This window comes from Festucalex cinctus, chromosome 1 (assembly GCF_051991245.1).
Source record: "Festucalex cinctus isolate MCC-2025b chromosome 1, RoL_Fcin_1.0, whole genome shotgun sequence".
Lineage (NCBI taxonomy): Eukaryota > Metazoa > Chordata > Actinopteri > Syngnathiformes > Syngnathidae > Festucalex > Festucalex cinctus.
This window is the reverse complement of record NC_135411.1, coordinates 13,102,631-13,128,366: the sequence shown is the minus strand read 5'-3', so window position 1 is coordinate 13,128,366 and position 25,736 is coordinate 13,102,631. Positions and strand designations below refer to the sequence as shown.

At 38.7% G+C, this 25,736-nt stretch overlaps 1 protein-coding gene across 3 annotated transcripts in view; it reads left to right on the top strand.

Annotated features, from left to right (window-relative positions):
* The window catches only part of kcnn1a (potassium intermediate/small conductance calcium-activated channel, subfamily N, member 1a), a 118,152-nt gene that overhangs the window by 49,667 nt on the left and 42,749 nt on the right, over positions 1-25,736 (top strand). For all 3 annotated transcript variants that reach the window (XM_077517698.1, XM_077517690.1, XM_077517706.1), the window contains exons 2-4: positions 13,011-13,484; positions 17,815-17,910; positions 19,911-20,329. In XM_077517698.1, the coding sequence (XP_077373824.1) occupies positions 13,095-13,484; positions 17,815-17,910; positions 19,911-20,329 (905 nt within the window). In that variant the 5' untranslated portion in view covers positions 13,011-13,094. The remainder of the gene's footprint in view (positions 1-13,010; positions 13,485-17,814; positions 17,911-19,910; positions 20,330-25,736) is intronic.

The following is a 25,736-nucleotide window of genomic DNA, read 5'->3' as shown; positions in this document are numbered from 1 at the left end:
GAAAAGTGCTTGCGCCCTCCCCCGATCACTTGAAGCCACAGGACCTACTTTTGAAGACACGCGCTCACACGAGTACATGTGCAATAATAACCTTTTCGGGAAGCTAATTATCATAGCATTGAGCACAACGTGTTATTAGTCCTGACAAGAAGACATTCCCAAAGGCATGTGCCTTTTGTCCTTTTTTCCTCTGCAGAGGATTTCACTTGTTTTGAGCAACTTTTTAATCTCTAATTGAAAGTCAAGCAAGCGGAAGACTTAAGTTTGAGGATGCTGCCATGCATATGTGGCATTCTGTTTCAAGTCAACTCAGTTTTGAGACGAGTTTGAGACGAAAAGTGGTCAGAGAGGGAGCTTGCCTCAATAATGAGTCGTTTGGGGGTGGGGGGATTCCGTCTCGTTCAAACGTATCACTCATGCTCACCGTCCCCCCAATGTCGCAGGCGCCTTTGGTACAGATGACTGGGGGCAGGGCCGCTTGGTGGCTAGTTAGCACATCGCCGTTCAGATTTTGAATCTCAGCTCTATGAGCTATTGTATTTTCATTTTCAATAACACAGTTTTCAATTTAAGTGTAGCGTTAAAGGTGGAATCATCCTGACAATTATGGATGTTGTCATGATTAAGATGGAGAGAATCTTCGTGAAACGGTTTTCAATCAATCAATCTATCTATCAATCTTTATTTGAAAAGCACCTTTCATACATTAAAATGCAGCTCAAGGTACTGAACAATTAAAACATCCATAGTACTATAAAAAGAACCCTACCCCCATTCAAAAAAAAAAAAAAAAAAAAAAAAAAAAAACCTGGCGAGGCACAGAGAAACCATGTAAGGAAAGGCATCTTCGATTCATCCGGTTCTACTTTTAACCTAGGTAAATCTAAAACAAAAAAAAATGGTACCCTCACTAAAAGCTTTCTGCATAGGGTTGGAGCATGAATATTCAAAAGCGTCAACTTACAGCCCAAAACCATCCACCCGTTGATCTTCCCTTTGTAGTTCCCAAACCCCAGGAACCGTATTCGTATCGTTAAAAGACGGCTAATCTCTGATCTGTTAATTTTTCACGAGTAAATTCTAGGGATGTAACGATAACGGCAAAATCGCAATATCGTCGTCGTCATGTTCACGATATTAAAAAGCTACACATCTGTTAAAAAAAAGTCAGGTTGATTTCCATTTGTGCAGTTCTAGCACCCTCGGGTGGCTAGGTTGTTTTTTTTGTTTTAGTGCAGTTTAATTTTCATTAGGTAGGGATGTTTTGGCCCTTCTATGTTTAAAATCTACACTCATTGTCAGATGAAGGGGATTGTAATATGCTTTTGAAGCGAGTCAATATGTGGAGGAACTCAATGTGGGCTTGCATTAGCGAGTAAGTGCCTCAATATTAAGTATTATTAATGATTGGAGGTAGTTTATATGCATTGCTGTTTTGGACAAAAACACAATATTGTGCTTTTTTTAGTATTAGCTCTTTTTATTTTTTTTTTTATTTTTTTTTTTACAATATTTTGAGCTTTTGTAACTCATTCACTCCCAGCCATTTTCACAGAAGCAATCCCGTTCGCTCCCGGCTGTTTTACTGGATTTTGACTGATTTTGCAAGGCCTACATAATATTGTGTTCTACTGCTATAAAAGTATGGAACCTATCAAAGAAAAGATTAAAGTCTCTTCTTTCATCAGGACAAAAAAAGTATGTTTCTATCTGTTTCCGTTTTGCAGCAATTAGCATTAGAAGAGACCTAAGTTTAATCAGTTTTCACAAATCTATTAAAAATTCTAAGTAATTGAGCTTTTTTTCTACATGGCCCTGGTTGATCTCCTTTGCTCTGCTGTCACCTGCTGGCCGTTTGTGTAATAACTACAATTTCTGCAACCGTTCTTTGCAGTTCAGAGGCTGCATCAAAGCCTTCTGTATGCTCTAGCATAAAAAACAACAACAACAAAAACGTATAAATACGTCTTTGGGACACATAAAACATAAAAAAAAAACGTATTTACACGTTATTGGGAGCAAATGAGGTAAATATCGCCAACCTTCCCACAATATCGTGATAATTATCATATTGTGAGCTTCATATCGTGATAATATAATATCGTGATATTTGGATATCGTTACATCTCTAGTAAATTCCTTTCCTGGGTCTCTCTGATTTTTTTTATCGCCTAAAATCTTTTAGACCACTCATTGGAATTTTAGCTATGTGATGAATCTGTGTCTAACCACAAATTTGAACTAGAATTAGCCCACTGGTCGACTCCACACCAGCAACCACATCCATCTGGACCGTATATTTTCTTGCGCTTGTTGTTTTCCGTCGCCACGGCGCTCAGGGAGATTTCCGTAATGAATGTGTGGCTTCAGACACTGCAGTTTTCCTCTGTTCTCACCAGCGAGGAGTAATGATCCACATGCTGGTTGGGGATGGACACATCGCCCCTCATGCCTGCTGGCCCGTCACAGAAACGTGGCAGCATCCAGTGTGCAGGGACAAACAGGGACAGTGTTGCCCCCGCCTCTTCACCACAGCACGGCCTGGCAAAGATATCCGTAGAGAGCCGTGTTCCTCCTTTGTTATTGAGCCCCTTTTCTTTTTAATGTCCCTTTCACTGCTTGATCTCAATCGAAGTGTGATGCTCCTTCTCTTTTGCACACGATCCTTTCATGTCAACCCCGTCTCATGCTAATGGATAATATCAAGTACACTCACTCATGCACATGAATCTTCTCAAACAATCCTCGCGCTTTTGTTTCTGCATCAATATTTAACATAAGCCAGCCGGATAGCACACATTTTATGTGTCTGTAGCTGTCCGTGCAGTTGGTACCTGGGCTTTCAGTTTGAACTATGGTCACCTATTAATACTGTGCTATCACAACTCAATTATAGAATTCATGAGTTCCGTATATAAAAAACATAATAACCTTAACAAACCCAATAACATATGCTACGTTTAGATAAAATCCACAAATTGTGAAGTGCAAGTATTGGTTTTTTTTGTCCACTCGGGGTCGCTACTCTGGGTTGCCATCTACCAATCTACAGTACGCAGTAGTCTGTAACCTTGAATTGTTGCACCTGTTCGGCTGAGTAAAGTATGATGACGAACAGTTAGCCAGGTGCTAACTGGCTAAAGTGTTTGTGTGTTGAGTGACGGTGACAGTTGAGGCGATTGGCATGTCGGACAAATGTGCTTGTATTTACTGTATTTTGTTACCGTCTGTTTAATAAAGTGATTCAAAGAGCACCAGCGGCTGTGTCCACCTGTTATGGATTACAATTCATTTTAATAGCGGTGGTTGGCTATATTAAATTAGCTAATGCTGTTTACTTTACAGTAGTGTTGTCTTAACTTAGGCCAGTTGTCTTATGCTATGCTATGTTATGCTAGGCTTCTTTGGACATTCACATTTTTACAAAACATGTTTTTGTTTTACATGATATTTAAGTCACATGGACTAACATTAATGCTCCCTGTTACGGATTACAATTCATTTTAATAGCAGTGGTTTGGTTGGCTATATTAAGTGAGCTAATTCTGTTTACTTTATAGTAAAGTTGTGTACCATAGGCCAGTTGTGCTATGCTACGCTAGGCTTCTTTGGACATTCACAACATTTTAGACATAGCCTATATTTTTTGTTTTACATGCTCTTTAAATCGCATGGGCTAACATTCTTAACGCCACCTGGTATGGATTACTATTCATTTTAATAGCGGTGGTTGGCTATATTAAGTTAGCTAATAGCTAATGCTGTTTACTTTATAGTACAGTTGTGTGACATGCTGAATTCGATGATGGTTGGAGGTGGGACTTTTCATAGTTCAAACCAGGAAGTATGTATGGGAACGCCCACTTGACCTCGGAAATTCCACTTGCGAAGTATGGGGGAGGGAAAAAAAAGAACCCCGACTTCACCGACGGACTACAATGTGACGTCACTCTGAATGGTAAAACACAATTTACATGAGTATAAAGCTAGATAACTTTCTTCATTCATAAATATTTGACATAACTTCACGTACCACACCGGATGTGACAATATGCTACTACTTCCCTGCATGGAATTAATTATATGGTGAACTACTGAATGGTATGAAACGTTTATGAAATAAGCTAAAAACAACAAAGGAAGCAATATAGTGAGAAGGTGAGTTTGCTGGAGGTCAAAATGAGTTTTTGGACCAAAATAAAAAAAAATATTTATCTCTATCCGCCATTTTGGTTTACTTTTACCTCGAACGCTTTCAGGTCGGAACTGGGATAAACCAACTTGGCTAAATCTGACTTCTGACCATCCTCGAATGCAGCATTAGGCCAGTTGTGCTATGCTATGTTATGCTATGCTATGCGAGGCTTCTTGGACATTTTTACAAGACATATATTTTTGTTTTATATTATCTTTTAGTCGCAAGGGCTAACATTCTAAATGCCCTGGGCAGATTAGATTGACATAGCAGCTCATAGAGGCTGAAATCTGATTAGCCCCAAAAAACAACAACAACAAAAATCCAACATCCCCAATCCGCATACAGCAGTGCCAGTGCAGCCAAGAGAAACACTCTGAAAATGAAGAGAATAGGATGTTAGGATTTAGGTTGTAAATGTATTCCCCTGTTTCAGATAATGTTCAGACCAGCAGAGGATGAGTTTCCGGCCCCGACCGACCACCATTTGTATGTACACAAGCACCCAGGTAGACTCACAAACATACCGTTTTTTTAGGGGGGCGCGAAAGCCTTCTAAATCGCAGCACAGTCACCCCATACATCACTAAACAATGAGGATTTTCTATTAGATTTGAGCTGGCAGGAGAGAGGCTGAGAGAGAAGAGCGAGGCAGAGACTTGCCTTCATTTAAACTGTTCTGCACTGAGGCTTTTCAATTTGATTATGAGGCTCCATTTCATAGAGGCTTGGATGCTGCGTGCCATTCAGAATGAAATCGAGCCATTGGTCGGCTGGGCAGGCAACCTTCCTCTGTCTCCGCTGTGGCAGCAACAGGGCCGACGCTGGCCTTCTGTGCTCGTCTGCTGCCCGTTTAGTCAGGTTTCAGGGGAACGTGAAAAGCGGTGGAAGCGGTTTAGTGGTTTGGAATGTGATACAAGGGCTTCTCGAGTAATGTCTGTGGAGGACTTTTCTCGTTTTTACTGACAAAATGGGAGTTCGGTGGTGATACAAGTGAGCCGACTTACAAGTTTTTGAGATATAAGTCAATGTTTGGTTGATTTTTAGCTTTGACTATCTATCTATCTATCTATCTATTAGGGCTGGGAATCTTTGACTGTCTCGCGATTCGATTCGATTCGATTACGATTTTGGGTCTACGATTCGATTCAGAATCGATCTTCGATTCTCGATTCAAAATTATTTGATCGACAAATGATTTGTGCTGTCTGTCTGTAAACACAGACGCAAATAAGATTTTAACTATTTATTCACATCGAGAGGCGTGGAACAAACTTGACTAGACGAGAAACAACGAGAGTGTATCGAGAATCATGAGACGCTAAATAACTTCCTCCAACATTTGTGTCAGGCAAGAAAACCAGCTTCATGTCGCTTGCTAATTGGCTATTGTTCCATGTTACGTCACAATCACGGGGTCTGTAGCTTGGCCGAACTCAAAGGATTTGTGAATGGAAAATGATTCAGGCAATCACTTTTAACCAGTGTTTTAAGTGGGCCGTAATGCACCCGTACTTCTAAAAAAATCTCTCTTGGGTGTTCAGGTATTTCTCAACGTGCAAAGAACGTACTCTCAACATTCCGGTACGCTTGACAATGTATGTTTTGATCTCCAAAAGCTGCTCGGGCAAACGCCGCTCATCCACGGACATATATATAGTATGGAAGTCCTGCACTCGTCACATCACCACGCTTACTCCAGTACTACTATAATAATTGCTCAAGATAATCTTTCTGAGACATCCGACAACCGGGTGTTTCCTAATTTTGATTCCAAGGAAGGGAAAATGCTCAAATTTGGTCAGATTTTTGGTATGTGTGTAGCCCGCTTTAAATATTTCGTTGATTGCACAAGTCCAGGATCCAAGACGCCTCCAGCAATCTACTTTACACGCTCGGACAACCAATGTCGATCAGCAATCTACACAAAACACTAATAGGATCATTGATTTCTGGGTTGGTGGGTTGTTTGACTGGAAGCTGTCTTGTTCGTATTTACATTCCCTCCAAGTGAATGGCAAAGAGGGTGGCACTCGTTTTCGTTGTAAGACTGAAATTAGACTGCATTTGAAGGAAATTGATCTGGATGTGATCGATTTTGATTGTGTTTCAATTATTGCATGAACATTTAGACAGTAGATAATAGTGTTGTTCCGATACCGTTTTTTGGCCCCCGATACCGATACCAATACCCAGCTTTGCAGTATCGGCCGATACCGATATCATACCGATACTTAAGGTTTTTTTTTCCTCAAGATGAAAAAGCTGTCCTGCTCTTGGTTCAGAGCATTCAAGGGCCAATAGGACATCTTAGATCGGCATGCAGTGAACATTTGGGATGTAACGATATCCAAACATCACAATACGATATTATCACGATATGAAGGTCATGATACGATAATTATCACGATATTGTGAGGGCATTGGCGATATTTAAAAAAGATCACAATATTGTAGAAAAGATAGCTCATACTAAAAAAAAAATCACAATATTGTGCTTTTGTACATAACAGCAATGCATATAAACCACCTACAATCGCTAATAACAATATTGAGGCACTTACTTGCTAATGCAAGCACACATTGATCGCTTCACAAGCAAATTAGGTTCCCCTTCATCTGACAATTAGCATAGATATTAAACATAGAAGGCCAACACATCCCTAATGAAAATTAAATTGCACTAATAAACTGGCCACTAGAGGGTACTAGAACTGCACAAATGGAAATCAACCTGACTTTTTTTAACAGGTGTTCCTTTTAAATAGGGGTGTTAAAAAAAAAAAATCGATTCGAGAATCGCGCGATACTACATCGCGCGATTCTCGAATCGATTCAATAATCGGCAGAATCGATTTTTTTTTTTTTTTTTTTTTTTTTTTTTAAAAGATTCACACCTTGAGCATGGAAGAATGTTATATGAACGGCACATTAAGCCTTAATATTTTTATTTTAATGCTGTTCAAACATGAAACAGATTACAACCTCTATAAGACTGAAATTTCAGATAAATGAATAATACATTTTCATATAAATCTTACACTCTACAAGCTTACTGATTAGTATTTTCTAAATATGAATGAAAAAAAATCGCAACAATCGACTTATAAATTCGTATCGGGATTAATCGGTATCGAATCGTGACCATTCGTATCGGGATTAATCGGTATCGAATCGAATCGTGACCTGTGAATCGTGATACGAATCGAATCGTCAGGTACTAGGCAATTCACACCCCTACTTTTAAATATTGTGAACATGACGACAATGATATTGTGGCAGTTTTAATGTCACGATATTGCCCATATCGTGACATCCCAAGTGAACATGTCACATACCAGTGAATGTCGTGCACCAGCAAGACACAGGATGCTGCATCCTATAAATCCTATATTAGTGTTGGAATTAATGGTATCGGCATGTGAGTACTCACCGATACCGATACCACTGTTTTAATGCAGTATCGGCACCTCTGCCGATACCAGTATCGGTATCGGAACAACACTAGTAGATAATGAAGTTATACTTTATTTTAAGGGATGGCGATTCAATCCCACTTGTATTCCAAACGATTGATGCAAGAGCATCTGGGCAAAGTAAAAAAAAAAAAAAAAAATTCTTTGAAATGGGAGAGCAGTTAAGTCAAATCTGTTCTTGTGAAGCCTCCAGGGATTTCGTCTTTACTACAACATAACTACAATACTCTGAAATGTTAGCAGTGCTTCAAGTGTCGAAATCGCTCACATTGATGGCTGTAATGGTCCTCTGTCAGAAGTAGTCCTGTCAGCTTCAAAGTTGGGCTTTCTGTCAACGATATTACACACATTTACATATCAAGCGCATCGGAGAATAGAGAAAGTTTGACTGTGACTAAAAATACTCCAGGTGGAATGACAGCCATATTTACTCTCTGCCCCTGGGCAACAAAGTCTCGCAGGCGTGCAACAAACGGAGAACGCGACGCTTACATGGTGGATGTGAAGCATTCCAAAGACTGACAGGCTGAGGCTGAGCTCGTCTCCATCTAGGAATCAGTAAATGTACTCACAAAGATGTTTTAAATATTCATGCCCGAATTGATTTTCGGGGCCTTTCCCAATCGCTTTCAATGAAATGGTATTGCAGTTTAATTTTCCCAAATCAATATTTGTCAAGCAGTCCAAGCTTTGGTAACGATGTTAGTGCTGCGGAGTTGTTTTCAGTATATTTTACACTGATATTCAAACGTTTCACATTGTTTAGATCAGGGGTGTCCAATTTTTGACTTCCCTTTTTAAAAGCATTGACACATTATTCGTAAGCTTTGAATTTTCATTCATATTATTCAATCTGATAATGAAGGATACAAGCAATTCGGGAGAACGTATTACTACACAAGTACATAGAAAAACAGATTTTTAAGGGTGATTAATTTGGGGAGCATATTATACACTGGGATTTTACAGTAATTAATCTGATCAGTATTTAGTTTTGTAAATCCTAGCCTTAGATCAGCATCCACTGCATCTATTTCTATATTTCCCCTCATTAAAACCAATACTTCACGTACTGTACAGTCTTCACTGTGTACGAGGGTCCTAATGGCACAGCTTAAAAGGCAATTTAATACATAAAAGGGGATTAGAAACACTATGGGCTGCGCTAATCCTTAACCTTCAGTCCTGTTCTCATCGAGACACAATATGCACACAACGATAGCATCACAGGACGGCAGTTCGTACATTTCCATTAGGGTCTCCCTTCTTCATTCCCACCAGCACATTTAAAGGCATTAGGGATGCTCTGTCAGGGCTAATAAAGTGGGCCAGTGGTGCCATCGCACACACCAACGTGTTTCAGCAAGAGGCACGCTTCCATGTGAAGTTTTCATAACCCATTTAGATAATCTGCCGTAGTCTCTATAGAAAAGACAGGCGGCTTGATGCAGTCTTGACCTTTTGTATGGATAGATTTATTTATTTTTTTGGTCTGGAGAACTGAAGAAGACGCTTTCAAGAGATAAACATGAGCATTTGTTTATCCGTTAAACGTGGTTTTTCCCTGGTCTTAATGTAAATATTCTCCAATCAGATTTGATGTGCATGGGAAGATCAGCCATTTGTGTTGTATTCAGTTATGTTTGTAGAGAAGTCGGCGGGGTCCCGCATTGTGTCCCTGCCTTGAGAAGGTCCTTTCCTCCGGATAGGGCAGCCTGCTGCTCCGCTCAGCAGGGAAAGACAGGAAACAGGGTCATGCTGAGCATCAATCTTTCATATCGAAATTTGTGCAGCGCAAAGATTCAATTTTCTGCTCTTTGGTCTCCACTATTGGTTATAGACGGTTGTTTTATTTATACATTACGTCCATTCATTATTTATTTCCTTTAGAGCTACTTTTTGACTTGCAGCACGCAAGCCCGCAACAGAATTCAACACCAAAGTGACTGTGGCATGTTTACAAGCTACCACGTTTTAAACAACAACAATGTATGTGTTGAAATGAGAATATATGCTTTACATTTGAGCACCGGCTTTTCTAGCTTCTTCACTCTGGTCAGCTCGATCAAACAACTCGCGACAAAAACCAGACAAACATGACAACAGCTTCCTTCCACTTGTCAATACCATTTACAGTTGACTTGTAATTTCATCAGTGCTGTCACTATCGAATATGGATGGGAACCTCTGGCTACCTCACGATATGATAAGATATGCGATACAAGGCTCACGATAACCATTATCTCACGGTATGACGATACCACGATTATCGATATATTGCTCAGGTAATAAATCCATGACACTGTACGATAAAACTAATAATAATAATTCTGATGATAATAATAATTCATAAAATTATAATAATAAAATATAAATAAATACAATATATAAATATATATCCATCCATCCATCCATTTTCTTGACCGCTTATTCCTCACAAGGGTCGCGGGGGCTGCTGGCGCCTATCTCAGCTGGCTCTGGGCAGTAGGCGGGGGACACCCTGGACTGGTTGCCAACCAATCGCAGGGCACACAGAGACGAACAACCATCCACACTCACAAGCTCACTTAGGGACAATTCGGAGCGCCCAATTAACCTGCCATGCATGTCTTTGGAATGTGGGAGGAGACCGGAGTACCCGGAGAAGACCCACGCGGGCACGGGGAGAACATGCAAACTCCACCCAGGAAGGTCCGAGCCTGGACTCGAACCGGAGACCTCAGAACTGGGAAGCGGACGTGCTAACCACTCGACTACCGTGCCGCCTATATAAATATATAACGTATATAAAATAAATACAATAAATAAATAATAATAAAATAAGTCATAAATAAATAATACTAAAATAATATAAATAAATATAATGTATAAATATATATCCATCCATTTTCTTGACCGCTTATTCCTCACAAGGGTCACAGGGGGTACTGGAGCCTATTACAGCTGACTTTGGGCAGTAGGCGGGGTTCACCCCTGGACTGGTTGCCAGCCAATCGCAGATATAAATATATATATTTATATATATATTTATATAATATATATAAAATAAATTATAATAATAAAATACTAAAAAAATATTATATATAAATATATATATGATAAATAAAACAAACAATATTATTATTATTAATAATAATAATAATAATAATAATAATAATAATAATAATAATAATAATAAATCTAAGCTCATGAGTCTTCTTCGCCTGAAGACTTCCATCCATTTCCCCACCACTCTTATGAGACGCTCCCCCTAGTGGCCCGCCAAGTAATTGCTCAATAAGTACAGTAAGTGAACAATGGAGCCGTTATAGTGGCAGTATATTAACTACAAATGTCGCGATACTTGCGTAGACGTATTGATAATCTATCGGGAGACAAAGTATCACGATTTATCGCGATATCAGTATATCATCACACTCCTACTATCGAATATTTTTAGAATCAATTAATCGGATTCATTTTCATCTTGTCATTTTCGGATGTGGATACAGAGATCACGCTAATCTAATATTTATACAACTAAAATCTTTAAAATTTAATGAATTGATGGAGTTTAACCGCCTTAAAATAATGTATAAAGCCCATCATGAAATTTTCCCAATTAACATACAAATACAATTAAAAAAAAATACAAAAATAAAAAGGGAAGGGAATGTGAGTACAAATTAAGAGGAAGAGATTTTTTTTTTCCGCAAACCTAAATACAGAACAAAACAAAAAGGACGATGTATTCCAACTCAAGGTGTCAGTTTGTGGAACAATCTGGATTATAAAACTAAATGATCTCAGTCCATTTGTGATTTTAAAAAATGTATAAAAGCACAATTAATTGTTATATTGAAAGCATTTTGACTGCTTGCTGTCATTTATTTTGTGTTGTTCATTTTTTGGTTGATCGGGGCAGATACGTTTTACTTCTTTCTGTCCCCTTTCATTTTTTTTTTTTTTTTTTTTTAAAGAATGAAATAAAGATTTTGAATTGAATTGAAATTGAATTGAAAAATTTTGCATTGAAGTGTATGACAAAAGCATTTTTTTCCCCCTGGTTAATGTTTATTAACCATTAATTTTTTTTATTTTTTATTTTTTTAAGAGAGAGCTCAGAATTGTTCATTTGGTAGTCTTACCGATTCAACATCTTATCATCATTGCTCTCTCTCTTTTTTTTATTTTTATGTATATGTGTACGTGTGTGTGCGTGTATGTGGGGGTGCGTGTGTAGCGTGCGTGGAAATACGTGTAAATTTATACTCATTAATTCACCTAAAACCTAAAAAAATCCCATTACCCTTCACCTTAACCGGATACTTCAGAGTATCGCCAGAGTCGTGAAGTTCAGAAGGTCAGGAGACCAGAGGAAAGGTCAAAGAAAAGAAAGATGAATCAAAGTAAAATCCAGTACCAATTAAACACTTCCTGCCATCCACATGGTTACAAAATCAGAGTCTTACGCCAACCCCAGAAACCTCTAAATTTCAACAAATTAAGGAGATCTCAAGAGACCAGAGGAAAAATTAAAGAGAGGAAGGATAGATGAGGCAGAGTGAGATCCACAGACACCAGCAACCAGTTTATTAACCAGTGATTTGTGTTTATTTCGTACCTTGTATTCGTATACGAACATGTTAGCGGTTCGGTCATTGTTTTCCAAAGTAAAAGCAGATGTTTGCAAATGTGTCATGTTGAATAAACAGAAGATAATCAAGTCTTCTTTCATGAAGGACTACAGAAATCAGCGAACACTTACTGGTGATATGCTGAAATCAGAGGATTTGGACAATTTTAAATTTAAAAAATGTCCCCAAATGATTAGTCGATTATTACTCATTCACTGCCAGTCATTATAGAAAATGTTTACATTTCCAATACTCACGTGATATTACATTCAATAATTATATATAAACCGAATCTACCAAATAACAGAATAGACTCCCTACTTTTTGTCCCGTCCCGTTCTTTTATAATTGACAGCAGAAAAATGTAGGTTTGCCAAAATACAGCCATTTCTCCCATGGACTCTGAAACTGTGTTTATTTCCTATAAAATGGGGCAATGATGTCATCTACCGGTGGTTGGGCATCAGTAAAGTTGTTTCCAAGTTTGATATTTACAGTGGAGCATGCTCAGATTCGCCCCCATTTAGCACCGCTCTAAAAAATACAATTGACAAGTATACTTGTCAAAGGCAGGGAATGAGTTAAAATAGTTGTCGATTAATTTGAGAATCGATTAGTTGTCGATTAATCGATGAATTTTGACAGCTCTAAATGTCATAGTTGACATTCTGTTCCGTCTCTTGGAACAGACGAATCAGTTTGAACTCTTGTTCCTCTTTCCAGGCCACTAGTGAGAAGAAGAAGCTGAGCCATGCTGGATCCAAGCCCTCCCTCTCCGAGAGCAGCGGCCGACTCCCTCAGATAGCCATGAACACCTGCAAGTACAATGGCGGCGTGGTGAGACCACTCGTGGGCAGCCTGGCGTCCTCGTCGCGCCGCAACCTTGCGGAGCTCGACTCGGAAACGCAGCCCCTGCAAACGCTGCACAGCTCGGGCCTGGAGGTGGTGGTGTCCAAGGGCAATGGCGGCGAAGACCCCAGCAAGGCGTCCAACGAGAGCTTGGTCAGGGAGGGCAGCGGACGCGGCGGGGGCAGGGCGCCCCAAAAGAAAAACAGGGACATTGGCTACAAGCTCGGCCACCGGAGGGCGCTGTTCGAGAAGCGGAAGCGGCTCAGCGACTACGCGCTCATCTTTGGAATGTTTGGGATCGTTGTCATGGTGACGGAGACGGAACTGTCATGGGGGGTTTACACGAAGGTACGTTGTGCACGTGCGACGCATGAATCGGAGCAGTGGGAGTTGCCGTGGCTGTTTTTGAGATGGATGTTGGAAGCGTCCACGTTTAAAAGATTATATCAACACTCCGTATTCCCATTGATAAAGCATCACAAAAGATGCACAAATAGGGCTGCTTGATTATGGAAAAATAATCACGATTATTTTGGCAATAATTGAAATCACAATTATTCAAACAATTATTTATTTTTTGGTACAAAACAAGAACATGTTTAAGCATTTAAAAATATTAAGAAACACTATAATTGTGTAAGTTCCTTTTGGGCCAAACAGAATTTATAATAATATATATTTATAATAATAATAATAAGAAGAAGAAGAATATTTATTTATTTATTTATTCATTTATTTATTTATTTATTTATGCTGGCAAAAACATGAAGTTGGAGTATGGCATGTGCACTGTGTAGTAGGACAATCGTGTATTTTTTTTTGGTACAAAACAGGAAAATGTTTAATGTAAAAAACAAAAAATATTAATAAAAAATAAAATATTAGTATTAATATTGGGGGAACGTGCAGAGAATCCAACGCTACCTCTTTTTCTAAATGTCTTCCATGACATGAAACTCTGACTGATTTTCATTCTTTGAGCGTTATATGCGTGTCATTATTTCGAATAATTTGCAAGTGAAACAAAACCAAAGTACAGAGGTGGGAGCGTCAATGAATTTTGAGTGTCTGTCATTCGGCAATCGTCAATATTTCAAGCTGAACCTTCAATCCGTCATTCGTTGATTGCGCAGCAAAATGAGCGCCAATCAATGTTTCCGTCATTCCGAGTGGGCGTCCTTCAATGTTCCGTCAATCGTTTGTCAATCCGTCAACAAAATGGGATATCCGTCATTGACGGATTGACGATTACATTGACGGACGAAAACCCCCTTCAATCAATGCTTAGTTTGTCAGTTTTCGAAGTTTCCTGTCAATCGTCAACAAAATGCTCATTGACGGATCGACGGACCTTCTGCCAATATTGACGGAATGCCCGCCTCTGCCAAATTAAAGATGAGTCACAGATTTTGCGGGAAATCCTGTAGTTTAGACAGACATAAAACAATGTTTCTATGCTAACTTCAGATATAAAAGAACACGCAAACGTAACCCGTCACAAAATGCAACCGTCACATAGAGCAGGAAAACTTGAAAATATCCTTGGTCTGCTACTGGACAAATCACAGAATGATATGTTTATTCAGTTGTCTCATTCAGAGTAATGAAATGTAGCTACAGTTTTTCAGCATGCTAATCTGGTGTGATTTAAATAGGACGGTCAGGTTGTGATTTCAAAATGGAAACGTCCTGTGCCAATCCCAAACCAGGCAGGTACTGTAGCACGTTTTCCATCCAACGTCACGTCAGATAGCGCTCGAGGCCCAGAAAATGTTTTCTAACGGGGCGAAAGACATTAAGAGGTTCTGAGCTCTGGGATTGAAAACTCCTTGAACCTCTGGCAGGTGGATTAATTGGTTTACTCAATGTTATTTCACCAGAGACTTCTTAAAACAATTTGAGCCGACAGAATGCCTCGAGAACATGTTGCCGACCTGAAGGGCAAAGCAATATAGTTGATAGCTAAAAATACATTTTCTAATCAAGGACGCGCCGAGCTAATGAGCGGCTGACAATTTTGGAACGATATTCTTCCACTTGTTGTTTTTGTCAGTGGCTGTCCTCATTGTAATAACAAGCACATGATCACTGTCCTGTCGTAGCTGGGCAGCTGTTTGGCGATTCATCAAATGGCAGGCACCGCTCTCCTGCACTCTCTCATTTTCTCGATCGACGGCCCTAACGCGCCCGCGCACGCACGCACAAACGCAAACGCCGGCGACTCTGGCATCCAGCTGGTCTATTTATCACCAGTGACGCTCTCTGTGGTGGGCCTCCGCTAATGCTAGCCTTGCCTTTTCTGCACCTGCCATTAAATGGAAAGTCCCCCTGTTAGTGCTGTGCTTTGATTAATTGCTAGTTTCGATGGCGGCGAGCAACGTCCGCGGATAATATCAGGCTGCACCTACACCTGCAGCTTCATTGTTTAGCGACGTCCTGTCCGCCGTGTTTGCGCGTAAAGCCCATTATCTGGCCTCACTTAGACTTTTAAGCTAATAAGCAGTGTGGTGGAGTGCATGTGTGTCGGCTTGTCGCTGTTTATTGCCCACTTTGTGTGCCTCTTGGACATATGTGCATTTATATAAGGACGACATTTATTCTCCTTGTCTGAGGCAGTAATGGAGCCATTTGTTTCCATTCCAACTTTTTTAAAGGGATACTTGACTCAATGAACAATTTTCAGCAGTGAAAAGTTCATATTTTGTCCAGAAAGAATTTGATAACTTCACTATCTTTCATGTACAATTAATACCTTTAAAAAGGTAAATTTTCGACTTGCTGTCAACTGATGATGACATCACCTGTGCTGAGGAAACGGCCAATCATGGCTCACCGGTTTTCTGTGTTCAGTCAGCAAACTGAGCCATGATTGGTCGTTACTAGGGGTGGGACGATACGGGTAAACCACGATTCGATACTGTGCGGATATTTTGCTCATGATATCGATAATATCATGATACACGATATCTACGATTTGTGATATATTGTCAAAAAAAAATAGCAATATGTCACAATATGTGACTGAAAAAGCCAACAAATGCCCATAAAAAGGAAAATGTCTAATTATGCATTTATTCAAGCCAAAACTTTGTACAATATACAAAGTTCTGCATAGTGCCTCTTAGTGTTTTAATTGTAAACATTGTAAAGTGAGACAAATTAAAGTGCATAAACAGTTATAACATAACATATCCCATCTGGACACATTACATTGATATCTACCGTCAGTGTATCAATAATTTTTTGCAACAGAGAGCACAACTATATATTGCGATATCGATATTTTCTTCCACCCCTAGTCGTTACCTACTTCTTCAGCACAGAGATGTCATCATCAGTCGACAGCAAGTAGAAAAATTACATTTTAAAGGTATTCATTGTACATGAACAATAATGAAGTGTACAGAAGCATATTGCAATAACCGGACTATTTATTTTTTTTTTGTATTTTTATTTTTTTTAATCTTTTTTTCTGTCAAAAAAAATATGTTACGAAAAACAGGGGGAAATGATTCAGAAAAAGTTTCTGTTTTTTTGAATATTTTTTTTTCTGTTTCGGTCATTTAAAACAAAATCTGAAAAATGGGGGAAAAAAATCAGAAAAACAGGAGAAAAAAAATTACTCAGAAAAAAAAAAAAAAAAAATCATTAAAAACAGAGCACCAGCGTTGTTTTTTTGTTTTAGTTTTTTTTTTACCTCTGAACTCCAAGTGACTTGTTGCAGATTCACATGCAGTACTCTTCCCTAATAACTTAACTGTTAGCTTACTAAAATCGTGCCGATCCATTGACATGTTCATTTACTTCCATGCTCCAAAAAACAATATACCTAGCTTACATTAGAATGATAATATACAGTAAAAAAAAAAAAGAAAAAGAGAAGCTTCAAACATGACCAATATTGTATGCGTTACTAATTACGGGACACCTTAACTGAGCCAGTAAGTCATATAGTTGAATATAGTTGGGGGTATGTGGGAAAGTGTGCGCCATTAGCTAGTCTGTCAAAAGTCACTTGGAGTTCTGAGGTTAAAAAAGCACATATATTCTGATTTTTTTTTTTCCTGTTTTTCAAGCGATATTTTTCCCTCTTTTTCAGAATATTTTTTTTTCAGTTTTCCTGATTAATTTTTCCTCCCGTTTTTCTGAATAACCCCCCCCCTCCCCGTTTTTCAGATTTTTTTTTTGACAGAAATATTAATATTAATAATAATATTTTTATATTCAGAAAAACTGAAAACAAAAAAAATAAATAAATAATAAATGTTCAGAAAAACCGAAAATAAAAAATAAAATAAATATTCAGAAAAACTAAAAAAAAAATATTCAGAAAAACTGAAAAAAAATAAAAAAAACAAAAAATTAAAAAAAGAGCTCCCCCAAAAATTTGTCAGAAAAACGGGATCCCCCCCAAGTGAATGCAATACGCTTCCGTAGGGATGAGATTCAACACTTAAAGTGCTCAGCTTTTGAATTGGTCACTTACTGAGCTGCCACGCGTGGCTTTGTTGTCGAGCATCAACGTGCAACAGAAATCCATTTCGAAAACGTAAATGATCTTTTTCAAGTTGATGCATGATACTTAGTGTGCGAACAAGTGAAGGTTGTACTGCAATGTTTTATTCATTTGGTGTGCCATGTCTAAGAGTAATGGTGTTGTTTTTCTCTCTCATTATAGGAATCTTCATATTCATTTGCACTGAAATGCCTTATCAGCCTTTCCACTGTTATACTGCTTGGTCTTATAATAATGTACCACGCACGGGAAATCCAGGTGAGTTAAAATTATGATGATGTGAAATAAAAATGACAGCCCAAAAAAAATTGTAATGGCATAATGTACAATGATGATGTACATGTAGTAGGCATGAGCCAATATTAGAAAATATAAATATTATAATTCTTCTGTTTTGATTCTCACAGTCACAGTGTTCCAATTTTTAGAAAAGCTGAAAGCTAATCATGTGGGCTAATCATGTTGTCCTTGGGGATAAATAGTGCCTGCTGGCACTTTTTTTTTTTTTTTTTAGGTCAATGCTCATTAATCAGAGCAAAAAGGCATCTGTGTTTGCAGTATGGCATCCTGCTCCCGCCTTCCTTCTATGTTACATGCCATAAAGTTCATTAGAATCAGTTCATTTCAAAGAGTCGGCCAATCAGCCAATCATACATGCCCTGCTTAGACATCCACTTAAAAAAAAGAAGAGTTGACAGCTTACTGCTGACAGCCAGTATTAGTGGTTATTGAAACCTTGACTTTTTAAAATCATGGTAAACCGTCAAACTGGTAATTGGCCCATGCCTAGCATGAAGAATGTTGAAAATAAGAAATCTCTTTGTTATGTAGCCACATTTTATGAAATTATGCTAATCATTAGCATTTTTATTTTCCCAAACAGATACACAGCCATGGATTTAAAATTAGGTTTATGACTGGGTCCTGAGTTCAGTTTAAGTCCTCTGAATGGCCAATTTGAACAAATGGCAAATTCAAATAATTAAATAGTTCAACAATGGCCTTTAAATGATAATATGTAGTGCCGTTGTTCGAAAAATCACTGAAACTGACTGATTTAGACACAAAAGTACAGTACTGTTATTAAAAGTAAGTATTACTTATACCCTGAGTACAGTTGCCCCCCACATGCATGTTCGGCATCCACACATTCGTATATTTTCAGATTGTTCCTTTAAAAAAAAACAAAAAAACTTTTCAGCAGTTTCTTGCTATTTTTGGGAATACATCTTACACCTCGGACACGTTTTTTTTAAGTACGAGTTCGTATTTGCGTGGTGTCAAAACTAGGGATGTAACGATATGCAAACATCACGATACAATATTATCACAATATTGTGGGGAGGTTGGCGATATTTAAAAAAAAAAAAAGCACAATATTGTGCTTTTGTACATAAAAGCAATGCATATAAACAAGCTACAATCTCTAATCATACTTAACTCATTCACTCCCAGCCATTTTCACAGAAGCAATCCCGTTCGCTCCCGGCTGTTTTACTGAATTTTGACTGATTTTGCAAGGCCCACAGAATATTGTGTTCTATTGCTATAAAAGCATGGAATCTATCAAAAGAAAGATTAAAGTCTCTTCTTTCATCAGGAAAAAGTATGTTTCTGTCTGTTTCCATTTTGCAGCAATTAGCATTAGAAGAGAGCTAAGTTTCATCAGTTCTCACAGATCTATTTAGAATTCTCAGTAATTTAGCTTTTTTCTATATGGCCCTGGTTGATCCCCTTTTGCTCTGCTGCCACCTGCTGGCCGTTTGTGTAATAACTACCATTTCTGCAACCGTTCTTTGCAGTTGAGAGGCTGCATCAAAGCCTTCTGTATGCTCTAGCATAAAACCCCCCAAAAACAAACGTATAAATATGTCTTTGGGACTCTTAAAACATTTAAAAAAAAACATATTTACACGTCATTGGGCGCAAATGAGTTAATAGACTTAATATTGAGGCGCTTACTTGCTAATGCACGCACACATTGAGTTCCTCCACATATTGACTCGCTTCACACGCATATCATGACGATTAGCATAGATTTTAAACAGGAAGAAGGGCCAAAACATCCCTAATGAAAATTAAATTGCACTAAAAAAGTAGCCACCAGAGTCGTGGCACAACTGCACAAATGGAAATCAATCTACAGATGTGTTGCTTTTAAATATCGTGGACATGACGATTGTGGCAGTTTCACGATATTGTCCGTATCGTTACATCCCTAGTCAAGCCTGACATCTTGCCGTCTGCTCGTCCCCCAGCTGTTTATGGTCGACAACGGTGCAGATGACTGGAGGATAGCCATGACCTACGAGCGGATCTTCTTCATCGTGCTGGAGCTGCTGGTGTGTGCCATCCATCCCATCCCCGGCCAGTACGTCTTCACGTGGAAGGCCCGGCTGGCTTTCACGTACACGCCGTCGGTGGCGGACGCCGACGTGGACATCATCCTCTCCATCCCCATGTTCCTGAGACTCTACCTGATCGGCAGGGTCATGTTGCTTCACAGCAAGCTGTTCACGGACGCCTCGTCTCGCAGCATCGGCGCCCTCAACAAGATCAACTTCAACACGCGCTTTGTCATGAAAACGCTCATGACCATCTGCCCGGGAACTGTTCTGCTCGTGTTCAGTATATCGTCCTGGATCATTGCTGCATGGACCGTGCGCGTCTGCGAGAGGTAAACATGAATATCGGATCACGCTGGGGTCAAAGTTGAAACACTTTGTGGATTACCAAACACCTTCCTTCCTTCCTTCACGAGCACCTGTCAAGCGTTAGCTCGTTTGCCATCACTAATTTGCACTTGAATCCACAGAAAGTGTTACGATTAGGACCAAAAATGCCAAAATTACAAATAAAAGACTAAAAGTAAATATAAAAACGGATATAAGAAATAGAATTAAAAAAAGAAATTAAGAAATATATATATATAAATCCATAAATAAATAAAAGTAAGAATAAAAAAAAATGAGATTCAAAAATCAAAAATAAATGTTGAAATAAATCAAGAAATGATTAATAAATAATACATTTATTTATTTCATGCTGCAGACACTCTGCTAGGACGAAATGTTCATCAAATGAGGGGGCGGTCCTAAGCGTGTCTTGGACTCCACCGTTGCAAACTGCCTTTCATTGGTCGAGGGAGCGGCAGAGCACCTCGACTTATCGTCGAGCAACTTAAGTCGCAAGTTGTGCAGCATGAAATAAATGTGAGAGCAGAGCGTTTTTATTTATTGATTGATATATTTAATTCTATTCATATATTTTTGTATTTATTTCAACATTTATTTTTAAATGTATTTTTTGAATCTTGTTTTTTATTTTTTTATTTTTTTATGTGTATATATATATATATATATATATATATATATATATTAGGGGTGTCAGAATTAGTGCGTTAATTTTGAGTGATTCTCGAATCGATTCAATAAAAAAAAAATCGCTTTTTTTTTGTTTTTGTTTGTTTTTTAAGAGCTCAGAATTGTTCATTCGGTAGTCTTACCGATTCAACGTCTTATCATCATTGCCTTTTTTTTTTTTTTTTTTTTTGTGTGTGTGTGAATCGATTTTTAAACTTCCATTTTTAATGGAAAAATATTCAACAAAACGTCTGACTTTGGGTTAGGATTCACACCTTGAGCATGGAAGAATGTTATATGAACGGAACATTAAGCCTTAATATTTTATTTTAATGCTGTTCAAACATGAAACAGATTACAACCTCTATAAGACTGAAATTTCAGATAAATAAATAATACATTTTCATATAAATCTTACACTCTACAAGCTTACTGATTAGTATTTTCTAAATTTGAATGAAAAAAAATCGCAACAATCGACTTATAAATTCGTATCGGGATTAATTGGTATCGAATCGAATCGTGACCTGTGAATCGTGATACGAATCGAATCGTCAGGTACTATGCAATTCACACCCCTAATATATATATATATATGTTGCTTTTAATTCCATTTATATTTATCTTTTGGGATTTAATTTTTGAATTATATTTTATCTCCGTTTTTATTTTTAGTCATTTATGTATTTATTTAGTCATTTAATTATTTTAAATTTTGGCAGTTTTGGTCCTCCATGTAACACAATGACAGGAAGTCTCACACACATACATGCACAAGCAGCCCGCTCACGACACTGCCTGTTTTTTAAAACAACAACAACACGCTGACACATGATTCATTAGCTGAGCAATCGCTGCACAAGTCCCCACGCCTTGTGTTTATTGCTATACGGCTTGTCCATAATTCATGAGTGTCTAATTGTTTGTTTGCTGAATGATTTGTTTTGGTAATGCAGAGCAGCCCCCCTGGATCCCCTAACCCGTTTTCTGCCCCAAACTGCGCAACTGTCTCAAGGGGGGCAGCTACGTTTCTGAAATGAAAAAGGCGGCGAGGAAGGAAACGCTTTTTTCTTTCCTTCCTCATTTGGCATTTACATAAGGAAACGAGACGTTAATGCCAGCTTTGATGTTTTGAAGTCATCTTTGCATAGTTGGAGGGGAGTCAGTAGGGTAAGGTTGAGAACTCCATCACAGCAGGTCTTGTCAGAAGCGCGTGATAAAAGTTCAGGATCAGGCTTGCTCTCACTTTTTTGCAGCCATGCCCTCGTTATGGATGCTTGGTGAACTCCTGCAGCCCACCTTGCCTGCTTCCGCCTCCCGCCCCTTTCCCCAACCTCCCCTTTTAACGACCCCACCGAGTTCACGCCGCTCACTAACCACTTCCTCTCGCACGCCGAACCCCAGATCCTCAAAACCTGTGAACGCGGGATACTCGTGGGTTTGAAACCTCGGTTGGGAACCCGGCGATGGAAAGATCAACACCGTTCAAAGGAGCCTGAGCAGCACAAGTGGTGGCTTGTCAAACGAAGGGGCCGTGCTCGTAGGAAGCCATTTTGAATCTAGACATAGCTCAAGAATGTGTTATTTGTTTACATGACAACGGTGCTTAGAAGCCTGAAAATGCAAACGTTTGAAAACTGGTCTCAAAGTGGCAGAGGAGATTTCTTTGCAGACTGTAGGGCAACTCATACACAACAAAAAAACACACAATTACTATTATCGATTTTAGCTTGGGCTTAAACATTGACAAGAAGACCGTCCTAGACTTTAGCTTGCAGGATCCTGAAATGAAGCCTCACCATGTTTGAGTCTCGGTGATTACGTTTACATGCAGTCAATATTGAGGTTAAGATCAACGTTCCTGTTTCTGAAACATTCGGGATAACCCGTTTAAAATGCGTGAGAGGCCAGAGTTATGCCCGAAAACAAAATGGCGAACACATGGGCGTCATTACCCAAATAGACATCATTTACAAGCAATCAGAGATGAAGGCCTGAAAAGGCGGAAACGCGGCAGGCAATTTTTTTTTACTCAACTGGCCATGTGAAAATAAAGGCCTTTTATTCACAACAACTTTTAGTGCTCCAGTTTCCTGTTTTTTTTTTTTACATTTATTTATTTCATTTATTTATTTATTTTTACGTCATTTACACCTAATTATGGCCAATAAGACACATTATATTCATGTCACTCCCCACAATAACAAAGTAGTCTGTTTCGGTTTTGTCGGACTGCACGTCAGACGCACGGTAGCCTGGGCTTAAAAAAACAAAACACAAAACAAAAAACCCCCCGAATAATTGGTATCGAATTGAGTTTCCTTTTCGCGCCTGATATCGATTCATAAGGCCATGAATCAATTATTTTATATATATATTTTTTCCATAAATTCATAATAGAATTTCAAAGGCTGATTTATTTATTTTTTTTTGATCGTACTGTTTTCTTGAAATTTAATGTTCACACGAATTTAAAAGTATTTTCTTACATTTAAGAAAGACCTGACTTACTGCACTTTAAGACGATTCAGAATCTTTTAAATGTACCGTAATTGTTGGACTTAAGGCGCACCTGATTATAAGCCGCACCCAGTACTGTTCTAAAGGAAAAGGCATTTTGTACATACATAAGTCGCATGTGCCCACACTGATACATAAGATATTTACAAAGAAAGACGGTACACAGAAAGAGTTTTCAAAGGTTTAATAAAATATCTTAGCTTTTCTTTCCAAACAGTGCCTGTGACGCGGCAGCAATACGGTAGTAACTAACAGGGCTGGTTAAAAATAACATACCGGTAAAAGTCACTGAGACTGAGACTTGTTGTATTTTCCATGATGAGGGTCTGTTCATGGTAATTTTATTCATGCACAAAGCGCCAAGTTACATTAAAGTTGCGTCTTCCTCGACACATATATTCCACCTGTCCCATTCTTACCTTTTCTGCTTGAGAGCCCCTGGCGGCCGTCAGAAAAAAATACATACATTAGCCGCATCATTGTATAAGCTGTAGGGTTGAAACCGTGTGAAAAAAGTCGCGGCTTATAGTCCGGCAATTACGGTATATATTACAATTATTTCATTTGAATTATGAAAATATTTTCATCACATGCTGATCTCAATATTAGTGTAACACTTAAGTGATTATAACACGTGTTAACACGTTTGTGGAGTTTTAGCATGTTTTTGATATTTAAGAGCAATTGATGTTCCATAATTTATCAATATTGGGTTGAAGTGAAATGACTCGAATTGGGGAAAAAAAAAAAAATCCCAAAAACTCTTGTGAATCGAAATTGAATCAATTGAGAATCGATGGTCAGCCCTTATATACACACTTATAGACACTCATGTATGTGTGTATACTTGTATATACACTCTGTGGCATTTTCACCGTAGAAACAGAAAAATAACGTGAAAACAGCAGAGAACTCAATGTGCCGTATTTTCCGCACTATAAGGCGCACCGCATTATAAGGCGCACCTTCAATGAATGACATATTTTAAAACTTTTTCCATATATAAGGCGCTACAGTAGACGCCGGGGTTACGTTATGCATTCATTAGATGGTGCTGCGCTAAAGGGAATGTCAACAAAACAGTCAGATAGGTCAGTCAAACTTTATTAATAGATTACAAACCAGCTTTCTGACAACTCCATTCACTCCCAAAATGAATAAACAGCTGTTTTATTATTTTCTCTGAGGTAAAGTATTAGTATTAGCTAGCGATCCAAGATGGCGGGATCTTCTGCGCATGCGCGTCACCGATCGTGCAGGGTCACCGATAGCGTCTTGACAGCGAGACCTGTTGCGGCTCAATATTGATCCATATATAAGGCGCACTGGATTATAAGGCGCACTGGATTATAAGGCGCATGGTCAGCTTTTGAAAAAATTGAAGGCTTTTAGGTGCGTCTTATAGTCGTGAAAATACGGTAGTCAAGTTAGACTCGCTTGGCCACGTAAGATGGCCGCCGCGCATACCAAGTAGTTCCTGTACTCGAAAGACCAAGATTCCTTTTAAATAGTACACAAACCAAGATGGCGTTCAAAGTAGATACCAATATTCTCGGGGTCTTATTCTTGTTTTGTGGTGAATATTGTTTGGGTTTTGAAAGTGTCTTTGACTGTATGTAAACGTAGTCAATGTCTGGAATGGTTCATATGGGACCAACATGTCAGAGATGCACCATTGAGCGGCTTAAACCCAAGCAAAGCTGTGTAAAAGTCGATTCTTTGAGCATGACAGAGACCTGAGCACAAACCGACGTGGTTTTACTTCCTGGTTCTGGTCAGGACCAGAGCAGCAGTGTTCCAGATGTGCTGCAGGTGTCTGTCTTTCAGCTCGTTTACATGATCCTGTGGGAAGGCTGTCTTACCTGCTGGAAATAAATACCTGAATGAATCTCTTTAATCTGAGTTTAGACCAGGGGTGTCCAAACTACGGCCCAGGGGCCATTTGCGGCCCGCCGTCCATTTTTTAGGCCGCGACATATGCTAAAAATGGCATTTGACTCAGTTCAAATAAAATAAAAACAAAAATGTTTGGAGATGGTCAAAGTAAGAAGGGAGGGAGTCGGAAAACACAGGTGCTATTAAAGTTTATTTTAGTTAACTAAACCTAACGAAAAAACTAAAATTCAGAACTACAATTCCGTTAACAAAATAAAATAAAACGAAGATGCTTTTTAAAAAAGAAAACTAACTGAAACTACATTT